The sequence below is a fragment of the Jaculus jaculus genome, chromosome 1 (assembly GCF_020740685.1).
Source record: "Jaculus jaculus isolate mJacJac1 chromosome 1, mJacJac1.mat.Y.cur, whole genome shotgun sequence".
In the NCBI taxonomy this organism is placed as follows: Eukaryota; Metazoa; Chordata; class Mammalia; order Rodentia; family Dipodidae; genus Jaculus; species Jaculus jaculus.
In genome coordinates, this window is record NC_059102.1 from 104575424 (window position 1) to 104592433 (window position 17010).

At 49.1% G+C, this 17010-nt stretch overlaps 1 protein-coding gene across 5 annotated transcripts; it reads right to left on the reverse strand.

Annotated features, from left to right (window-relative positions):
- Positions 1–1296: 1296 nt before the first annotated feature.
- On the reverse strand, positions 1297–10920 carry Tpm2 (tropomyosin 2). Of its 5 annotated transcripts, none has more exons than XM_004658338.3 (9): positions 10112–10915; positions 9585–9710; positions 5280–5413; positions 5055–5172; positions 4880–4950; positions 4315–4390; positions 4086–4148; positions 3881–3950; positions 1297–1446 (listed from the first exon to the last, which is right to left on the reverse strand). In XM_004658338.3, exons 1-9 carry the CDS (start codon positions 10223–10225, stop codon positions 1364–1366), a joined length of 855 nt encoding a protein of 284 aa, XP_004658395.1. In that variant the 5' UTR covers positions 10226–10915; the 3' UTR covers positions 1297–1363. The 5 variants fall into 5 exon arrangements, with proteins under 5 accessions (XP_004658395.1, XP_004658393.1, XP_045011477.1 ...); XM_004658336.3 differs by lacking the exon at positions 4315–4390 and adding an exon at positions 4650–4725 and having other exon boundaries at positions 10112–10724; XM_004658337.2 differs by lacking the exon at positions 1297–1446 and adding an exon at positions 2175–2488 and having other exon boundaries at positions 10112–10920.
- Positions 10921–17010: the final 6090 nt, after the last annotated feature.

Below are 17010 nucleotides of genomic sequence, written 5' to 3' on the forward strand. Positions count from 1 at the left end.
CGGCGATCCTCCTACCTCTGCCTCCCGAGTGCTGGGATTAAAGGCGTGCGCCACCACGCCCAGCTATTGCCTTTATTCTTAAAAATTAGGATGGTGTATTAATTTCCCATTGATGCTATGATAAATTGCCAAAAACTTCGATGTAACACATTTATAATTCTAGAGACCAAAAGTCAAAAATGAATTTTATGGGCTAACTTCTAGGTATCAATGGCACTGATTCTTTCGGGATGTTTTCAAGGTGGAATGTTTCCTTTTACAGATTCTAGATGCTACCTACATTCATAATCCCTTCTTCACATTACTTCCATTGTCATATCTTTTCCTACTATCTTTGACCGTGTTTTTTTTTTTTTTTTTTTTGAGGTAGGATCTCGCTGTAGCCCAGGCCAACCTGGAATTCACTATGAAGTCTCAGGTGGCCTCGAACTCACAGTGATCCTCCTACCTTTGCCTCCCAAATACTGAGATTAAAGGCATGCGCCACCACACCTGGCTGACCTTTTTTTTTTTTTTAATTTTTAAACAATTTTATTTTTTAAAATTTTTATTAGCATTTTCCATGATTATAAAAAAATATCCCATGTTAATTCCCTCCCTCCCCCCTTTTTTCTTTTTTTAAAAGTTTTTATTTATTTGAGAGAGAGGAAGAGAAAGAGGCAAATGTATGTAGCTCAGGCAGACAGACTCATGGCCCTTGTAGCTCCTGAGTGCTGGGATTATAGGCCTATGCTACATGCATGGCTTTCTTCTTTTTCAAAGGGCATTGTTATTACATTAGGCCTGCTCAGTTAATCAAGGACACTCTCCCCCATATCAAATCCTTTGCTCAATCATATAGTCCCTTTTTCTATGCAAGGTAGAGTTTCCCAGGATTAGCATATGGTCACCAAAGGGCACACAGCAGTGTATGTGTTGGGAGGCTGGGTAGGCTGCAACTACTAGACTTAAATTCACATTGAATCTTTTTTTTGGGGGGGGGTTACCCAGTTGGATAAAAATCTCGCATCTTGCTGTTTTCCCTTCATAATGTCTTGTCTGGCCCAGCTGCCTGATGAATAGGTTAGTGCCATGAATGGCAGCTCCTCTACCCTGCAGAGAGTAAGGGCTGGGGTGGTCCCCCAGCACCTCTGGGCTCCTCTGCTTCACACAGCTTGCTCACTGGGGTCAGCACTTGTGCCCCATAGCTCTCACTGAAATGAAGGCTTCATTGCAGAGCGAGGACCCAGAACCTGCTCATTCAGGGATCCCTCCAGCTCCATTGTCAACAAGAGAAAGGCTTAAAGGACCCTGGTATGCCAGTAATATCAGCTTTATTGGGTTGGTATGTCAACTACAGCCTGGCAGGGGGCAGGGCCAGCCCTTACAGGTTGTTGAGTTCCAGCAGCGTCTGGTCCAAGGTCTGATGAATCTCCACGTTCTCCTCCTTGGCACTAGCCAAGGTCTCTGTGAGGGGAAGCGGCAGGTAAGGATGGGGAGGGGAGACAGGAGGAAGGGACATGGAGGAGATGTGGACAGGGGAAGGGGACACAGACACGGAGTTTGTTAGCAGACACCACAGACACAAGTTTTCATGGACCTGAGGGCCCTATAGCAGGGACAAACGGAAGAAGGGACCAAAACACAGACAAGGCTTTGGGGTCATGTAGGTGGGACAGGCAGGCCTGTTTCATAAAGTGATTGCCCTCCTGTAGAGGGTTTAGGAAAGTTAGAAACAAAGGTTCAGCCAGGAAAGGGAGATTCAGACAGACAGAATCAAGGCAGGAAACAGACCTGTAGCCGCAGTGAAAGCCTGTTGCTGATAGCCAATACTTTTCCAAGCTTCGTTCCAGATCTGTTCTGTCCTATCCTCCAGCCTCCCCCTGCTCCTCACCACTCCATTTCCCTTCCAGTTATTCCTTTAGGTCCTAGGACCCCAGCTAAGTGGTTCAAAGTCAGTGAGGGACTGTAGAGGGCGTCGTGGTGTTTGACAGGGTCACACATGCCCCCACACAGTGATGAGTCAGAAAGCAACATGCCACGCAGAGGGCTCTCAGTGTGGGGTGAAGTGTTTTGTGGGAAGGCTTTAGTGCGGGGAGAGTCACAAGATCGAGGGTGTGGGTAAGAGCCTGAGTCTCAGAAGTGAACCGGTGCTGAGGGAGTGCATTCTGGAGGGCAGGAACACAGCGCTGAGACCAAGTTCAGAATTTATTAGGCAGCAGAAGGGGGTGGAGGGCAGTGGGTGGTGGCTAGGTAAAGGATGAAGCCAGAGTCAGAGTGGGTGATAGGAGTGTCGGGAGCTCTCCCTAGGCTGCCCCCAGCCTGGCTGTGTTGCTAATTTGTGCTCCTTCTGCCTTCTCCCTCCCCATGGAGAGAACAGAGAAAGGGGAGAGAAGAGGGTCCGCAGTGGCCACACTGGTGTGGGCTCAGAGGGAGGTGATGTCATTGAGTGCGTTGTCCAGCTCCTCACTGATGGCCTTGTACTTCATCTTCTGTGCATAGACCTCGTCTGGAGAGTCCGAGGACGGGGACCAGGTGGGAGAGTGGGGAGAGGATGTGGAGGCAGGAAGGAGGAAAGGAAGGAGAGAGGGTGATGGAAAAAGAAAAAGAATCAGAGAGCGGTGGACAGTGAGAGAGAGAGGCCAGAGAACAGAATGGATAGCTGGCAGAGCTCCTCCCCTTTCTTTACCCCTGCTTCTTTCATTCTCTGAACCCCAAATTGCACCCCTCCAGCATCTGCCTCTCCCAAGGACCCTGAGCAGTGCTCTGACAGGCAGGTGTGTGTGCTTAAGCAGGAGAGGAAGGGAGCTGACCAGAGAGGTCAAAAGTCCTAAAGTTTGGAGATAAAATCCGAGCCTATCTGAGAAAACCAGAAGCAAGAGACACGGGAATTAATTGAAGAAAGGGTTATCAGAATAAAAAAGAAAGACAACCTTAGGTACAACAACATTGTTGATAATAGAAATAACCACAGACTAACAAACATCTGGATGTTTGTTTTTACCAAGTGTAGCTCAAGGGGTGTCTTCTGTGTAAGCCTAGACATTACATCAAATAGCTCTCTATTCAATGAAGAAATCTCAGGGCTGTGGACATAGTTCAGAATGCTCGCCTGGCCTTTATGGAGCTTTGGGTTTCTATTGTGTTGCCCCAGCAGAGGGCATTTGTTTAGGTTAGTGCCATGTAAAATGTGGACTGAAGACCATCCGCATCAGGGAGCTGGTGGCAGGTACCTATAGTCCTAGCACTGGGGAGGGTCACCACAAATTCAAGGTCTACATAGCTAGTCCTAGGCCAGCCTAGAGAGTGAGACTGTCTCAACCTCTTCTCTCCCCCCAGAAACAAGAAATATAGCCCGGTGTGGTGGCACACGCCTTTAATCCCAGCACTTGGGAGGCAGAGGTAGGAGGATCACGGTGAGTTCGAGGCCACCTGAGACTGCATAGTGAATTCCAGGTCGGCCTGGGCTAGAGTGAGACCTTGCCTCGAAAAACAAAGCAAAACAAACAAAAAAATTGTACTCTGACCTCCATACAAGTGATATATATATATATATATATATATATATATATATGTATATATATATATATATATATATATATATATATATGGGTGTGTGTGTATATGTATGTATGTATGTATGTATGTATGTATATATATATATATACATATATATATATATATACACACACACACATGTATGTATATTATTTTTTCACCAGTCCAAAGTCAGCAATCATTTTGGGGTAGATTCAAACACCTCAGCCTTCTACAGGCAACCCTCATCAGAGTTTGTGGAGTCCTGGCTGGTCCCACCCTAGTTTAGTGACACCATATACAATGGTGTGAGGAAAGAACGGACGGACTAATAGTGCAGAGTGTGGAGGAGCATCCCACTTACCTTCCAAGTCATCAATTGTTTTCTCCAATTTCGCCACAGACCTTTCAGCAAACTCTGCTCGGGTCTCAGCCTGCGGATGAAGGGATGAGAACATGGCAAAGGATGAGCCCTTCCCCTACCCTAGACTCAACCAAAACCCCTCTCTTCTCTAGTCCCAAATCCCCTGCCTCAGGTAATCTCCAGTCCGATTAACCAGAGCTCTCACCTCCTTCAACTTCTCCTCCAGCAGTTTGATCTCCTCTTCGTATTTATCTTCTTTGGTGGAGTACTTTAAGGAAGAGACACGGATTAACAGTCAATGGCCTCCTTGAATCTGAATCCTTCATCTCTCCACTGAGTCCCTCAGGCTCCTTCTGACCTTGCCTCCTCCCTACCTGGGTCCTCACCTCCCCCTGGCAGGACCCCCGTACTCACTGCCCCTCTACCCCCTCTACCTTGTCCGCTTGGGCCTCCAGGGATTTCAAGTTGTTGGTAACAATTTTCAGCTCCTCCTCTAGGTCCCCACATTTACTGCAGGGGTTGTGTGGCGTGGCGGGGTGGGGTGTGAGGGCACAGTAAGGTGAGACAGTGGGGAGGGTACAGTGAGGGTAGGGTGGGGGAGAGAAGAGAGAAGAGCAAAGTGTGAGAGTGACAGCTGAGTTCAGAAGCCCCAGGCCCTCCCCGACTGCCTTGCAGAAGAGCCAGCAGCCTGGGATGCTGAGCTGGAAGGGAAGAAGAGCTGAGAGAAGGTGCCATTGCATTGCCTAGAAAGGTTCACAGAGGTTACTACCTCCTCCTCTGAGGCCATCAGCGACTTGAGGGCCTGGTCCATGGTTCGAAGCTCCTCCTCCAGCTGCCTGGCTCGGCTAGGGGCGGCAGGCACGTTATCAGAGGAATGGATCTATCCTGTGGCCCCAGGCCCGGGGAAACTGCCTGCCCACTATGCAGGGTGCCCCACAGCTGCCGGCTCGGCGGTCCCAGTTCTACTGCTACCCTGTGCCCCCTTGCAGGGTACCTTACCTCTCAGCCACCTCCGCCCTCTCTTCTGAGCGCTCCAGCTCTCCTTCCAGGATCACCAGCTTCCTGGCCACCTGCGGGGGGAGGGGGGAGAAGTGAAGGAGAGAAGTAGATCCATGGTGACAGACGGGGCCCTTGGGGATTAGGGGGTGGGAAGGAAGTGGAACAAGGCTGTCACCTCCTCATATTTGCGATCTGAGTCCTCGGCGATGTGCTTGGCCTCCTTCAGCTGCATCTCCTGCAGCTCCATCTTTTCCTCATCCTTCATGGCCCGGTTCTCAATGACCTTCATTCCTCTGAGAGACAGGAGTTCATGCGGGGTCAGCACCAGCAGAGACCGGCTAGGTTCCCTCTGGCTGCCATCTCTGACTCGCTCGGCTCCTCCCAGGGCCCCCCTGCACACCTCTCGCTCTCATCAGCTGCCTTCTCAGCCTCTTCCAGCTTCTGCAGGGCTGTAGCCAGGCGCTCCTGAGCTCGGTCCAGCTCCTCCTCTACCAGCTGAATGCGGCGGTTCAGGGAGGCCACATCTGCCTCAGCCTGTGGGTCAGAAGGCAGAGGTTAAAAAGGGCTTCTTCTGCCTCAGGTGAGGGTCAGCCAGGCTGCAGAGGATGGCAAGACTGCTCTCCGGAAGTACCTAGGTTTCCTCGTTTCTAGACATTCCGCTTGTTTCTTCGCGTAATGTAGCCACCTTTGGCTCAGACTGTGCGCCAACTGAAAACCTGCATCCTTCCACAAGCTCCACTCCTCTGATGTGGCATTATTAGGGGGCTCACGGTGGGCGGGCCCTCTGTTCACTCCAAATGCTGGTACCAGGTCTGAGGCAGCTGTGATTCTTAACACAGCAGAACCTGGCTCAGGAAAGGGGATGGGGACTTTATCCGGGCAACCAGATTTCATAGCTGCTAAAAATGACCAATCACAGAATCAAGTTCTGTGATGTCACCAGCTGTCAGGAAGACTCTCTGCAAGGGACTTAAGAGGGAAGGCGGGCCTATGATGGATATCCATAACAAGAGCCCACCATAGACACAGGGCCCAATGGCTCAATGTAGAAAGATTCTGGGCAGCACTGGTGTTGGGAAGTGATGGATACTCAGGTCTTGCGATATAGAAGCAAATCCTTATAGCAAAACCTTGAGAGTACTCCAAGAAAAGAGAAACGGGTGGAGCAAAACAGGCTCCCATAAAGGAAAATGAGAGCCACAGTATGGGTTTTGTTAAGAGCACTGGTTCTGAGTCAGACGGTTGTCTTTGAGTCATGGTTCAGCCACTCAACACTTGTATGACCTTGGGCAACTTATTTAGTCTCTCTAAGCCACAGTTTCCTTCTTCCTAAATTGGAGTTCACAATCACAACTCCTTCTGAGACAATACACTGCTTGTAATACATGCTTAATCAATAGGACCATGTGGGAGACTCATAAAACAGGTTCTCTTAATTCCATGATAGACTCACAGAATTATCTCCAGGGTGCAGAACTGAGGGCTGTATTTCTTTCTCTCTTTTTTTAATCTCTCTTTGAGGTAGGGTCTCACTCTAGCTCAGACTGACCTGGAATTCACTATGTAGTCTCAGGCTGGCCTTGAACTTACAGCGATCCTCCTACCTCTGCCTCCCCAGTGTTAGGAATAAAGGTGTGCCTCGCCATGCTTGGCATCTCTCTCTCTCTCTCTCTTTGTTTTTTCGAGGTAGGGTCTTGCTCTAGTCCAGGCTGACCTGGAAATCACTATGTAGTCCCAGGCTGACCTCGAACTCATGGTGATCCTCCTACCTCTGCCTCACCGACTGTTCTCTCTCTCTCTCTCTTTCTTTCTTGTTTTTTTTTTTTTTGTTTGTTTGTTTGTTTTTTGTTTTTTCGAGGTAGGGTCTCACTGTAGCCAAGGCTGACCTGGAATTCACTATGGAGTCTCAGGGTGGCCTCGAACTCACGGCAATCCTCCCACCTCTGCCTCCCGAGTGCTGGGATTAAAGGCGTGCGCCACACGCCCGGCTCTCTTTCTTTCTTTTTGTTTGTTTTTGTTTATTTATTTGAGAGTGACAGACAGACAGAGAAAGAGGCAGATAAATAGAGAGAATGGGTACGCCAGGGCCTCCAGCCACTGCAAATGAACTGCAGATGCATGTGCCATCTTGTGTATCTGGCTTATGTGGGTCCTGGGGAATTGAGCCTCGAACTGGGGTCCTTAGGCTTCACAGGCAAGCACCTAATTGCTAAGCCATCTCTCCAGCCCTGTTCTCTTTCTTTTAAGCCCTCAATTGATTCTAATGATAGCATTTGGGAAATAGTGAAATAATACGCAGAAAATACTTGGGACTACATTGCATTCACAGAGTACATCCTTCATAAATGTTAGATACCCTGTCTCTCTCTCCAAGAAGAAGAAATAGAGACCTTTGTAGACACTGAAGACTGGAAAGGAGAAAGGACTAGTGTAGGGGAAGGAGTGAGTAAAGGGGAAGAGCTGGGCATAAGCACTGGGAACAGAGGGGGTAGAAGGCAGGCCTTGGTGACGCTGCAGGGCAGGAGAAACACAGCACCATATATAGAAAATGATTATAGCTTGTCCTCCAGGTGCTAAAGGCACCTGGAGCTTGGCCACCTAGAATAACAAGAGCACATCATGGGCACAGGGCCCAGTGACTCACTGTGGAAAGATTCTGGGGACAGCACTGGTGTTGGGGAAGAACGAAGGGAGCCGGGGGGGGGGGGGGGGATGACACTGGGGAATAACTTCAGAGGATATAATGGAAAAAAACTCTTTATGTGGTGGGATGACAAGTGATTATAAAGTTTGGGTAGTCCTGGTGTCCTCGAGACTGACATTTGTTATTTCTGCCTCTCTAAGTTCTGGAGGCTGGCTGCTCTCTAACCACATGCCAGGCACTACTGGCCCCACTGGATAAATGAGAAGAGAGAAACTGAGATCCTGTGTACATTAACTGCTGTGTTCAAGGTCACGCTATAAAACTTGTGTGAGTTTCCTCTCTACTGCTGGCACTGCTGAACAGCTTTCCCTGCTCTGTCCTTTCCTCCCCCTCCCCCAGCCTCCACCCAGCTCCTTGGGTTTCCAGTCCTGCCTCCAGCTGCACTGGGCCTTGGTTATTTATAGAGTATCAGATGCCCAGGGTCTTCTTTGCTAGCAGCTGCAGGTCAATTCCCTCCAAGTGCCAGAACTGGTAGAGGCTGGAGGTCAAAGCAGCCCAACCATGGGGGGGGGGGACTGGAGAAATGAGGAATGGTCAACACAACAGGAAGGCCATCTCAGATGACCATACCTTATGCTAATCACCCTTCCCACACCCTTGCCATAGGTTCATCTTAAATTTAAAATAATTCTAGGGGTTGGACAGATGGCTTAGTGGTTAAGTCAGCTGCCTTCAAAGCCAAAGGACTCAAGTTCAATTCCCCAGGACCCACGTAAGCCAAATGCACAAGGTGGCACATGAGTATGGAGTTCGTTTGCAGCATCTGGAGGTCCTGGCGTGCCCATTCTCTCTCTCTCTCTGCCCCTCCCTCCCCCTGTCTCAATTAACAAATAAAAAGATTATAAAACAATTCTGGAATGGGGCATGGTGGCCCATGCCTTTAATCCCAGTAGTCAGGAGGATCGCTGAGAGTTCAAGGCCACTCTGAGACTACATAGTGAATTCCAGGTCAGCCTGAGCTAGAGTGAGACCCTACCTCAAAAAAACAAACAGGGGGCTGGAGAAATGGCTTAGCGGTTAAGGCATTTGCCTGCAAAGCCAAAGGACCATGGTTCAAATTCCCTAGGACCCACATAAGCCAGATGCAGAAAGTGGTACATGCATCTGGAGTTCATTTGCAGCGGCTGGAGGCCCTGCGTGCCCATTCTCTCTCTCTCTCTCTCTCTCTCTCTCACACACACACACACACACACACACACACACACACACCTGTCTCCTTTCTCTCAAATAAATAAACAACAACAAAAATAAAAACAAAAAAATCCTGGGTAGAGGGCAGATGGAGAAACTGAGGCAGAGAATGGTGAAAATGCCACATCTAAAGTCACATGGTCATTCTCCTGCCTTGAGGTGGGAGTTGGGAATGGCAAGAAACCCCAGAGTAAGCACAGTCTGCCAAGGTGGCTGCTTTGGCATTTGTAGACCTGTCCCTCTGCCCTGTGGCCTGGCATATGCCCAAGGTTGACAGCCTAATGAGGGTAAATGAGGAGCCATTGGAACTTGATCTGGGATCCAGGGCACAGTAGAACTGCTGGTGCCAGAGGTCAGGAATTGCTAATGACCCCTTAGGGGTGTAACTGAAGTCTTTGGATCACTCCCTCTTCTGCCCATTGCTACCTAACACTCACACCCCAACCCTCACAGCCACCCCCAATGTAACTGCAGTTTCCTCTGCCTTTTCAGCACAGGGACTAATTGAAGTAGATGATAAATTCACCCCCACCTCCACCACCCCCACGATGACTCACTATTTGATCACTATACATTCTAAGAGCTGGAACCAAACTGGATTACAAGGCTAAGTCCTGGAGGGAAGTGTAGGTGGTTTTGATTTACCCACTGTCTTGGATTACTTGTATAAGCCTGCCCTAACCGGGGTTACAGAAAGGAAATCATGTCTGCTCTGGTGCTGGAGAAACCGAGGTTCTCTTTTCCCTGCATATCCCCACACCCTAATCCCAGTGCCCTAAAGTCTCTAGCGTCCCCCAAGTCCACACTCACATCGGTGGCCTTCTTCTCAGCCTGCTCCAGTTTCTCCTGGGCATCCTTCACGGACTCAGAATACTTCTCCACCTCATCCTCTGTCCCCTTCAGCTTCTTCTGGAGAGCCTGCTGCTCCTCCTCAAGCTGTGGGACGAGGGACTTGCTCAGCCAGGTCTGGGTGAGGGCCCAGATCCAGGAAGGAGAAAGGGTGAGGCGGGGGTTCCTAACAGGTACTTGGGAGGTTGTTGGAGAGGAAGATGGATAAAGAGAGGGACTGTCTGGTCAGGGCCATTGCGGGGAACCGTGGGATTGGAGAGTAAATGTCAAATCACAAGGCGTAGTAGGAGCCATGACTGCTAAAGGCAAGAGAGGTAACTGGGCCTCCCCAGGCAATAGTGGATGAGAGGAAAGGTGTCTCTGGCTAGGGTGCAGGAGGTCCTGTGAAGGCCCAGCCACCACATTTGAGTTGGGAAAGTCTTGAGGAGCAGACCCAAGGGTGGAGGTGGGAAGGAGAGGCTGGACTGGGCTGGCGGGAGGAGGGGCACCTGCTTGCAGCGGTCCTCAGCTTGCTTCTTGTCAGCTTCGGCCTGCTCCGCGCGGTCGATGGCGTTCTCCTTATCCAACTTCAGCATCTGCATCTTCTTCTTGATGGCGTCCATGGCTGCGGTGGGGGGCGGGTCGGCCGGCGGGCGGTAAGGACTGGGTGGACTAGGTTGGCTGCGAGGACTCGCCGCAGGGGGACCAGCTCAGGAGGACCGAGCAGGACTGGGATGTCCCAGGCGTGCGGGCGCCTAAAAGGCAGGGAGGGACCAGGCGGAGCCGGGGGACCAGGACCCTCCCCCACCGCGGCCCAAACCTTGTAGGGGCAGAAGTACTGCCCGGTTGGGGGATGCGCCTACCTCCTCGGGTCCGCCCCCTGGGGTACCGCCCCTGCCTGCTTTCCTCCCAGCCTGCCGTCGGAAGGGAATATTAGCCCATCGGGGCTGGGAAAACCATGGGCTGTCTAGAGGGGAAGGGACCCTTGGGCCGGGGGGCTCTTCGCTTCCTTTGAGTGACAGCTGGGTCCAGTGGCAGCTGTGGCTTGGGCCCCTGGGGCTATTTCAGGGCGTGAGCTCACGGCAGCTGCCCGGGTGCAAGGACCTGGGTCTCCCCCCCCTCAGCTGCGGCAGCCGCTGCCCTTAATTTAGAAGTTTCCTGCAAATCCCCCCAGATTAAATGTCTCTTAGGAGGCGGATCTTTCGCGCGCCTCGAGTGCCTCAGTTTACCCCGAGCCTCAGACTCCAGGCTGGTACTACTGATCGTGCTGACGCTGGCAGTCTCATCGCGGGCTTGGGGAAACTGAGGCAGGTAGCTTGCTGCCCTCCGGGGCTGGCCCGGCTTCTGTTTACCCTAGCGTCCCCTCCCCAGGCCCCAGGCATCGCAGCCCGAGGCCTCGATGACTTCCAGCTCCTGGGCCCGCCAGCCCCGCCCCGCCCCCCACGTGCCCCGCATATTTTCCACGCGGCTGCGGCCAGCCTCGGCCAGGCACTGTCCCCGCCCCCACTCCCACCCGGGACGCGTCTCTCCCTCCCCTCCCCCCCACCCCCCCCAGCCCTTGGGCTCTGCCCGCCCCGCTCCTCCCCTTTCCCAGCGGACTCCGCTCTCTCTCCCTGCGGGCCAACTTTACGCCGAAATGTCTTTTCTGCCCTTTTTTGGGATGTTTCCTCGTGGGAAGGCGGGGCCGGGACGCAGAGGAAGAGCTACGCGGGGCCGGGCGCGGGGAGCCGGGGGGTGGGGGGGTGGGGGGGTGGGGGGGTGGGGGGGTGGGGGGGTGGGGGGGTGGGGGGGTGGGGGGGTGGGGGTGACGCCCGCCCTGCCCGCCGGAGTTCTCAGCAGACAGCTCCGGAGCGAGCGCAGAGCTCGGGCTCGGGTAGCTGGTGTGGGGTGCTGGGCTTCCTCCGGTGGGGAAAAGGCGGACAGCGCAACAGGAGGGAGAGGGGGAAACCGACTGATCGTGGAAATTCTGTCCCCCCCCCCCAGAAAGGGGCCCCTAGTGAACGGCTCTTCGCAGTGCTGACTTCAGCTCATCACTGTGCGTCCCCTGAACTCCGTGAAACACCAGCTGTCCTATCAGCCATCCGCTGTGCTAGACCCCGGCGGGCTCAGCGCTCTTTCCCGGCCCGCTTACAGGCACTGAATCCTAGAGCTCCTTTTTGCTACCAACTACATTCCTCCTAGAACTCCAAGTCCACTTAGAGTCCGCCTTTCACAGCTCTGGATGCTAACACCCGAGTGCAGTGGGCCTTGCTCAACTATCCCTCCACATTGCTGCCAATTTTTAAGTTAACGGGAATAGCATCCAAAACCCTGCAACGCCCCTGCCTATTATTCCCTTTGAGCTTTCAAGATGTAAAAAATAAATAAATCCCACATTTCTTAATATGGTTTACAACACCCTTTGGGCCCCTGCCTGCCTCTAGCCTCATCATTCATTTTCCAACCTTATCTCCAATACCCAGACTTGTTACTTGGTCTTATATTCATACTGAACTTTGTACAGGGGCTAGAAATAGCCATACCTTTCTAAACAGCTTCCACATTTCATGCATTCTGTTCCCTCTCCCTAAAATGCCCTTCCCCTAGGTTGATTCCTACTGGCCTTTAAGACCCGGATCAAGTGTCAGCTTTTCTGAGAACTCTCCCTTGGGCCACTTCCCCTGACCCTTTCTACCTCATAGGTGCTTGTTTTTGGCGCCGGCTCCTTTGATTCTCACTCCAGCCCATCATAAATTCTTGTACCTTTTGTCTGGTGAGTCCTCCATAACAGGGGTTCTTGTTTTCATCCTCAATTCCCCAGCCTAGTACAGCACAGCACCGGGCTTCGGATGGCACGTGATACACGTTTGGCAGATGAGGTTTGTCCATACCAGGTTCTAGATACACACATCTGCTAACTAAAATGACACGGATCTAGAGGAATTTATGGAATTTGAAATTTCCTGAACATTTTGGTCTCACTTTTTATCTTTTAAAAATTACTGGGGATCCCAAATAGCTTTGTTGAAGCCGGTTCTATCAACACTTGCCATATTAAGATAGAAACTGAAAAATAGAAAAATATTTATTGATGTATTAAAAATAACCCTGTTACATATTAACCACGTTAACAGAAATAGTTTCGAACAAAAACAAAACAAAACAAAACAAAAACCCACAACTGGAGGGATGGCTTAGCGGTTAAGGCACTTGCCTGTAAAGCCAAAAGACCCAGATTTGATTCCCCAGGAGCCATGTAAGCCAGATGCACAAAGTGGCGCATGCATCTGGAGTTAATTTGCAGTGGCTAGAGGGAGGCCCTGGCATGCCCATTCTATTTTTCTTTTTCTTTTTTTAAAAGGAAACAATATAACATATTTATTACTAGAGGGATAATGGAGATACGACCAGACCATGTCCTACATGGGAAAAATGTACTCAGATATGAGTTGAGGGCTTCAGTCTCCAACCTGCCCAGGATTGCCAGCATGGAAGCCCTTCTTTAGAAAGATGACACAAACGGAAATGCTTAACAAATGGACCTATGGCACTTGGCGGGGGGTGGGGGGGGTGGGGGTGGGTTAACACATTGAGGCACCATCACTCAGGGATGTAATCACAGTAGGCTTAGAAAGCAGAGCACAGCAACCTGACAAATGAGGCTATTGGGTTTTGCTAGAGAGGAAGGTGGTAATCTAAAGCAAGGGCTTGTATACACAGCCCAGCCCATTCTCTTTTTCAAATAAATAAATAAAAAATTTTATTTAAATTTTTTTTCGGGGCCTACCTGCAATTCACTATGTAGGTTCAGGCTGGCCTCGAGCTCATGGCGATCCTCCTACCTCTGCTGGGATTAAAGGCTTGCAGCCACCACAGCCAGCCATTTTACATTTTTTCCAGGTTTTTTTTTTTGGGGGGGGGGGCGTGTTGAGACAGGGTCTCATGTAGTCTAGGATGCCCTTTAGCTAAGGATGATCTTGAACTCCTGATCCTCCTCCTGCCTCCATCTGTCAGGTGCTGGGGTTGCTGACTTGTACCTCTATGCACTGGAACAAATTTATATAATGTGGTTCTGGGGATTGAGCTAGGGCCTCGTGCTGCTAAGCAAACACTCTTATCATTGAGCTACAGCCCAATACCAACAGGTATTTCCTATTGGATATAGGGTCTCACTAGGTAGCTAAGGCTGGAGCTCAAAAGCCTCGTTTCAGCCTCACCAATTCTGGGATATCTGGTTTAATAGAGGATAGCAAGTCTCAAAATCTTTCAGCATTTCATCTGTTGGGACTTTTTTCCCCTAGGGAGGGTCTTACTCTAGTCCAGGCCAATTGGAATTCACTATGTAGTCCTTAGGGTGACCACAAACTCACAGCAATTCTTCTACCCCTGCCTCCCGAATTTTTTCTGAACTACTATATATAAAGTGTAGCCTTGCAAAGATTTGTAGTTGGAAAAAAATGCTTACTTTCATACCCTTTTTGACTGTTTATCTGTGCCCAATTTCACATCATACATTGGTTCTTTGGAAAATACTGATTCACTGAGCCATGCAAATCTTCCAAATATAGACAACATTTCATTACACTATACTGTCAAATTCCATTCCTTAATGCCATGATTGGCTTCAACAGAAAACCTAGATTTTAAATTTTGGGGTGGTGTGAACTGACGATGGCATATATAAATTTTCCACAATTTAAATTTTCATTTCAAAGTTTGAATTGTATAATCGACAACAAATATTGTCAGCTTTTTTACCCCTGAGGTGACAGACTCACTGTTCCTTTTTGAGAAAAGGTCTGCTAGATCCCCACATTTGAGAATCATAGTGTCTTTCATTTTTTCACATCGCATGATATTCCACAGAAAGAGCAGCTGGTTTAACTTCCAGCAATGGGGATGAAGAGGTAAGAGGATTGCAGAAAGTTAGAGGCTACCCTAAGACTACATAGTGAATTCCAGGTCAGCCTGAGCTAGAGCAAAACCCTACCTTGAAAAACACATGGGCTGTAGAGATGGATTAGTAGCTAAGGAACTTGCCTGCGAAACCTAACGGCTCAGGCTTGATTCCCCAGTATCCACATAAGCCAGGTGCACAAGGTAGCACATACATCTGGAGTTCATTTGTGGTGGCTAGAGGACCTAGTGTGCCCATTCTCTCTCTATATGCCTTCCCCTCTCTCAAATAAATATACATATACATATATATACATATATACATACATACATATATATATATAAAGAAACAAAAAACAAAAAAATGGGCTTGGAGAGGTTGCTTAGTGGTTAAGACACTTGACAAAGCCAAAGGACCCAGGTTTAATTCTCCAGTACTCACGTAAGCCACATACACAAGGTGGCACATGTGTCTATAGTGGCTGGAGGGCCATTCTTTGCTTTCTCAAATAAACACAAAAATACCAAAAAAGGCTGGGAATGACTGTAACTACATAGTGAATTCCAGATCAGCCTGGACAATAGTGAGATCCTACCTCAAAAAAACAAACTCCCCAAAAAGAATTTTCCTTAATAATTAAGATATAATAAAATTAATCAATTTTTACTTTCAAGGACATCATACAGCTCTGACTGGCCTTGAGTTTAAAAAATATATTTTTTCATGGTAGGGTCTCACTCTAGCGCAGGCTGACCTGGAATTCACTACGTAGTCTCAGGGTGGACTTGAACTCACAGTGATCCTCCTACCTCTGCCTCCCGAGTGCTGGGATTAAAGGGGCATGCCACCATGCCCTATTAAATTTTTAAATTATTTATTGTGAATGTGTATGGGTACTCCAGGGCCTCTCACTACAGCAAGTGCCATATGCTTGTGCCTCTCTTTACATCCAGTTTATCTGGGTGGTTTGGGAATTGAACCCTGGATCAGGCAAACATCTTTATAACCACTGAGCCATCTTCCCAGCCTCTAGCCTCAAACTCTTGATCCTCCTACCTCTATCTTCCAAGTTGGGATTACAGACACACCTATGATATTCAAGGTCATCCTTTTAAAACTTTTAGTCAATTCTTTCAAAATATTTGCAGCCAAGCATGGTGGTGCACACCTTTAATCCCTGCACTCAGGAGGCTGAGGTAGCAGGATCACTGTACGTTTGAGGCCAGCCTGAGACTACATAGAGAATTCCAGGTCAGCCTGGGCTAGAGTTAGATCCTACCTCAAAAAAACAAAAAAGAAAAGGGAAATTAATGCCTATTATGAAAATAGTTTTGACTTTTGGGTTCCTGAAACGGTCACTGGGAATCCCTGGAGGTCTAAGGGCTGCATCTGAAGACCTGCTAGGGAGTGCTAGAGCCTTTCCCCAGCTATCACCAATGAGAGATACATGATTATTCACAGCTCCTGAGGACATGACAGGGAAGTGGCAACAGGGGTGAACAGCTGTCATGTGCTTGTAGCTGGGAGTTCAGTCTAGATTAGTATTTGTGGGGAAGGCTGTAGAAGAGATTTGATCCCCAAGGCCCTAAACTCACAATGCTGTAACACTGAACCTGGCGCTCAGGGACCACAGCAGTATGCAGTGGCATTGCCAACCTGTACGTCAACGAAGTGATAATACATCTCAATTTTCCAGTGCATAGCACAGGCATGGCTTAGTAAATATTGAATGAATGAATCACAGGTGATAGGAGTGATGGTTGGAAATTGGCATTGTCCCTAATGGGTTGCCTTGAGGAAGACAAAGTATTTCTTTATATCCACTTTAAACTTATTCTAATGGGGTGGGAGTACATATTAGGTAGCCAGGGTAGCAGTAAATAGGTAGTGTTATTTGCTGTACTTGGAAGGAGAAATATTGAGGAAATAATATACTGGGCAGCAGGGCTGGCTAAAGAATCATGTATGAAATACTGTGTTCTAGACACAAAGTGGCTATGGTGGTCATGACCTCAGTGACTAACACTACCCACACATTGCATAAAAGGGGGGAAAAACCAATGGCATCAAAAACAGAACACAGGAAGCCAGGCCTGGTGGCATACACCTTTAATCCCAGCACTCGGGAGGCAAAGAAAGGTAGGAGGATCACCATGAGTTCAAGGCCACCCTGAGACTACACAGTGAATTCCAGGTCAGCCTGAGTTAGAGACTCAAACAAACAAAAAAGATTAATAGAGGGGTTATGGATAAAGGCACTTGCTTACAAAACCTGGTGCACCAATTCTAGATGTCTTGTTTTCAAATAAAGAATTAAGTAAAAATATTTTTAAAAAAATAAGACAGAGTAGTTAGAAAGAAGGAATTCCGTGGAGGGGGACTAAGTGAGGGAGGAACGAAGGAGAGGATTATGATCATGGTATATTGTATATGTATGTATGGAGGTTGTCAATAAAAAGTTAAATCACGCATGAAAACCATAACCAACATGAGAGGCCTGCCAAGCCATGTGAGCAAAGGCCAGTGAATGCA

Excerpts from the sequence above, each read along its gene's own strand:
- Tpm2 (XM_004658338.3), bottom strand. The coding sequence starts at position 10,225 with ATGGACGCCATCAAGAAGAAGATGCAGATGCTGAAGTTGGATAAGGAG. Across the intron at positions 4,951-5,054 it reads CAGATCGCAAATATGAGGAG|GTGGCCAGGAAGCTGGTGAT; the intron begins GTGACAGCCTTG and ends CTCCCCCCGCAG. Across the intron at positions 4,391-4,879 it reads AGGGCGGAGGTGGCTGAGAG|TAAATGTGGGGACCTAGAGG; the intron begins GTAAGGTACCCT and ends CAACCCCTGCAG.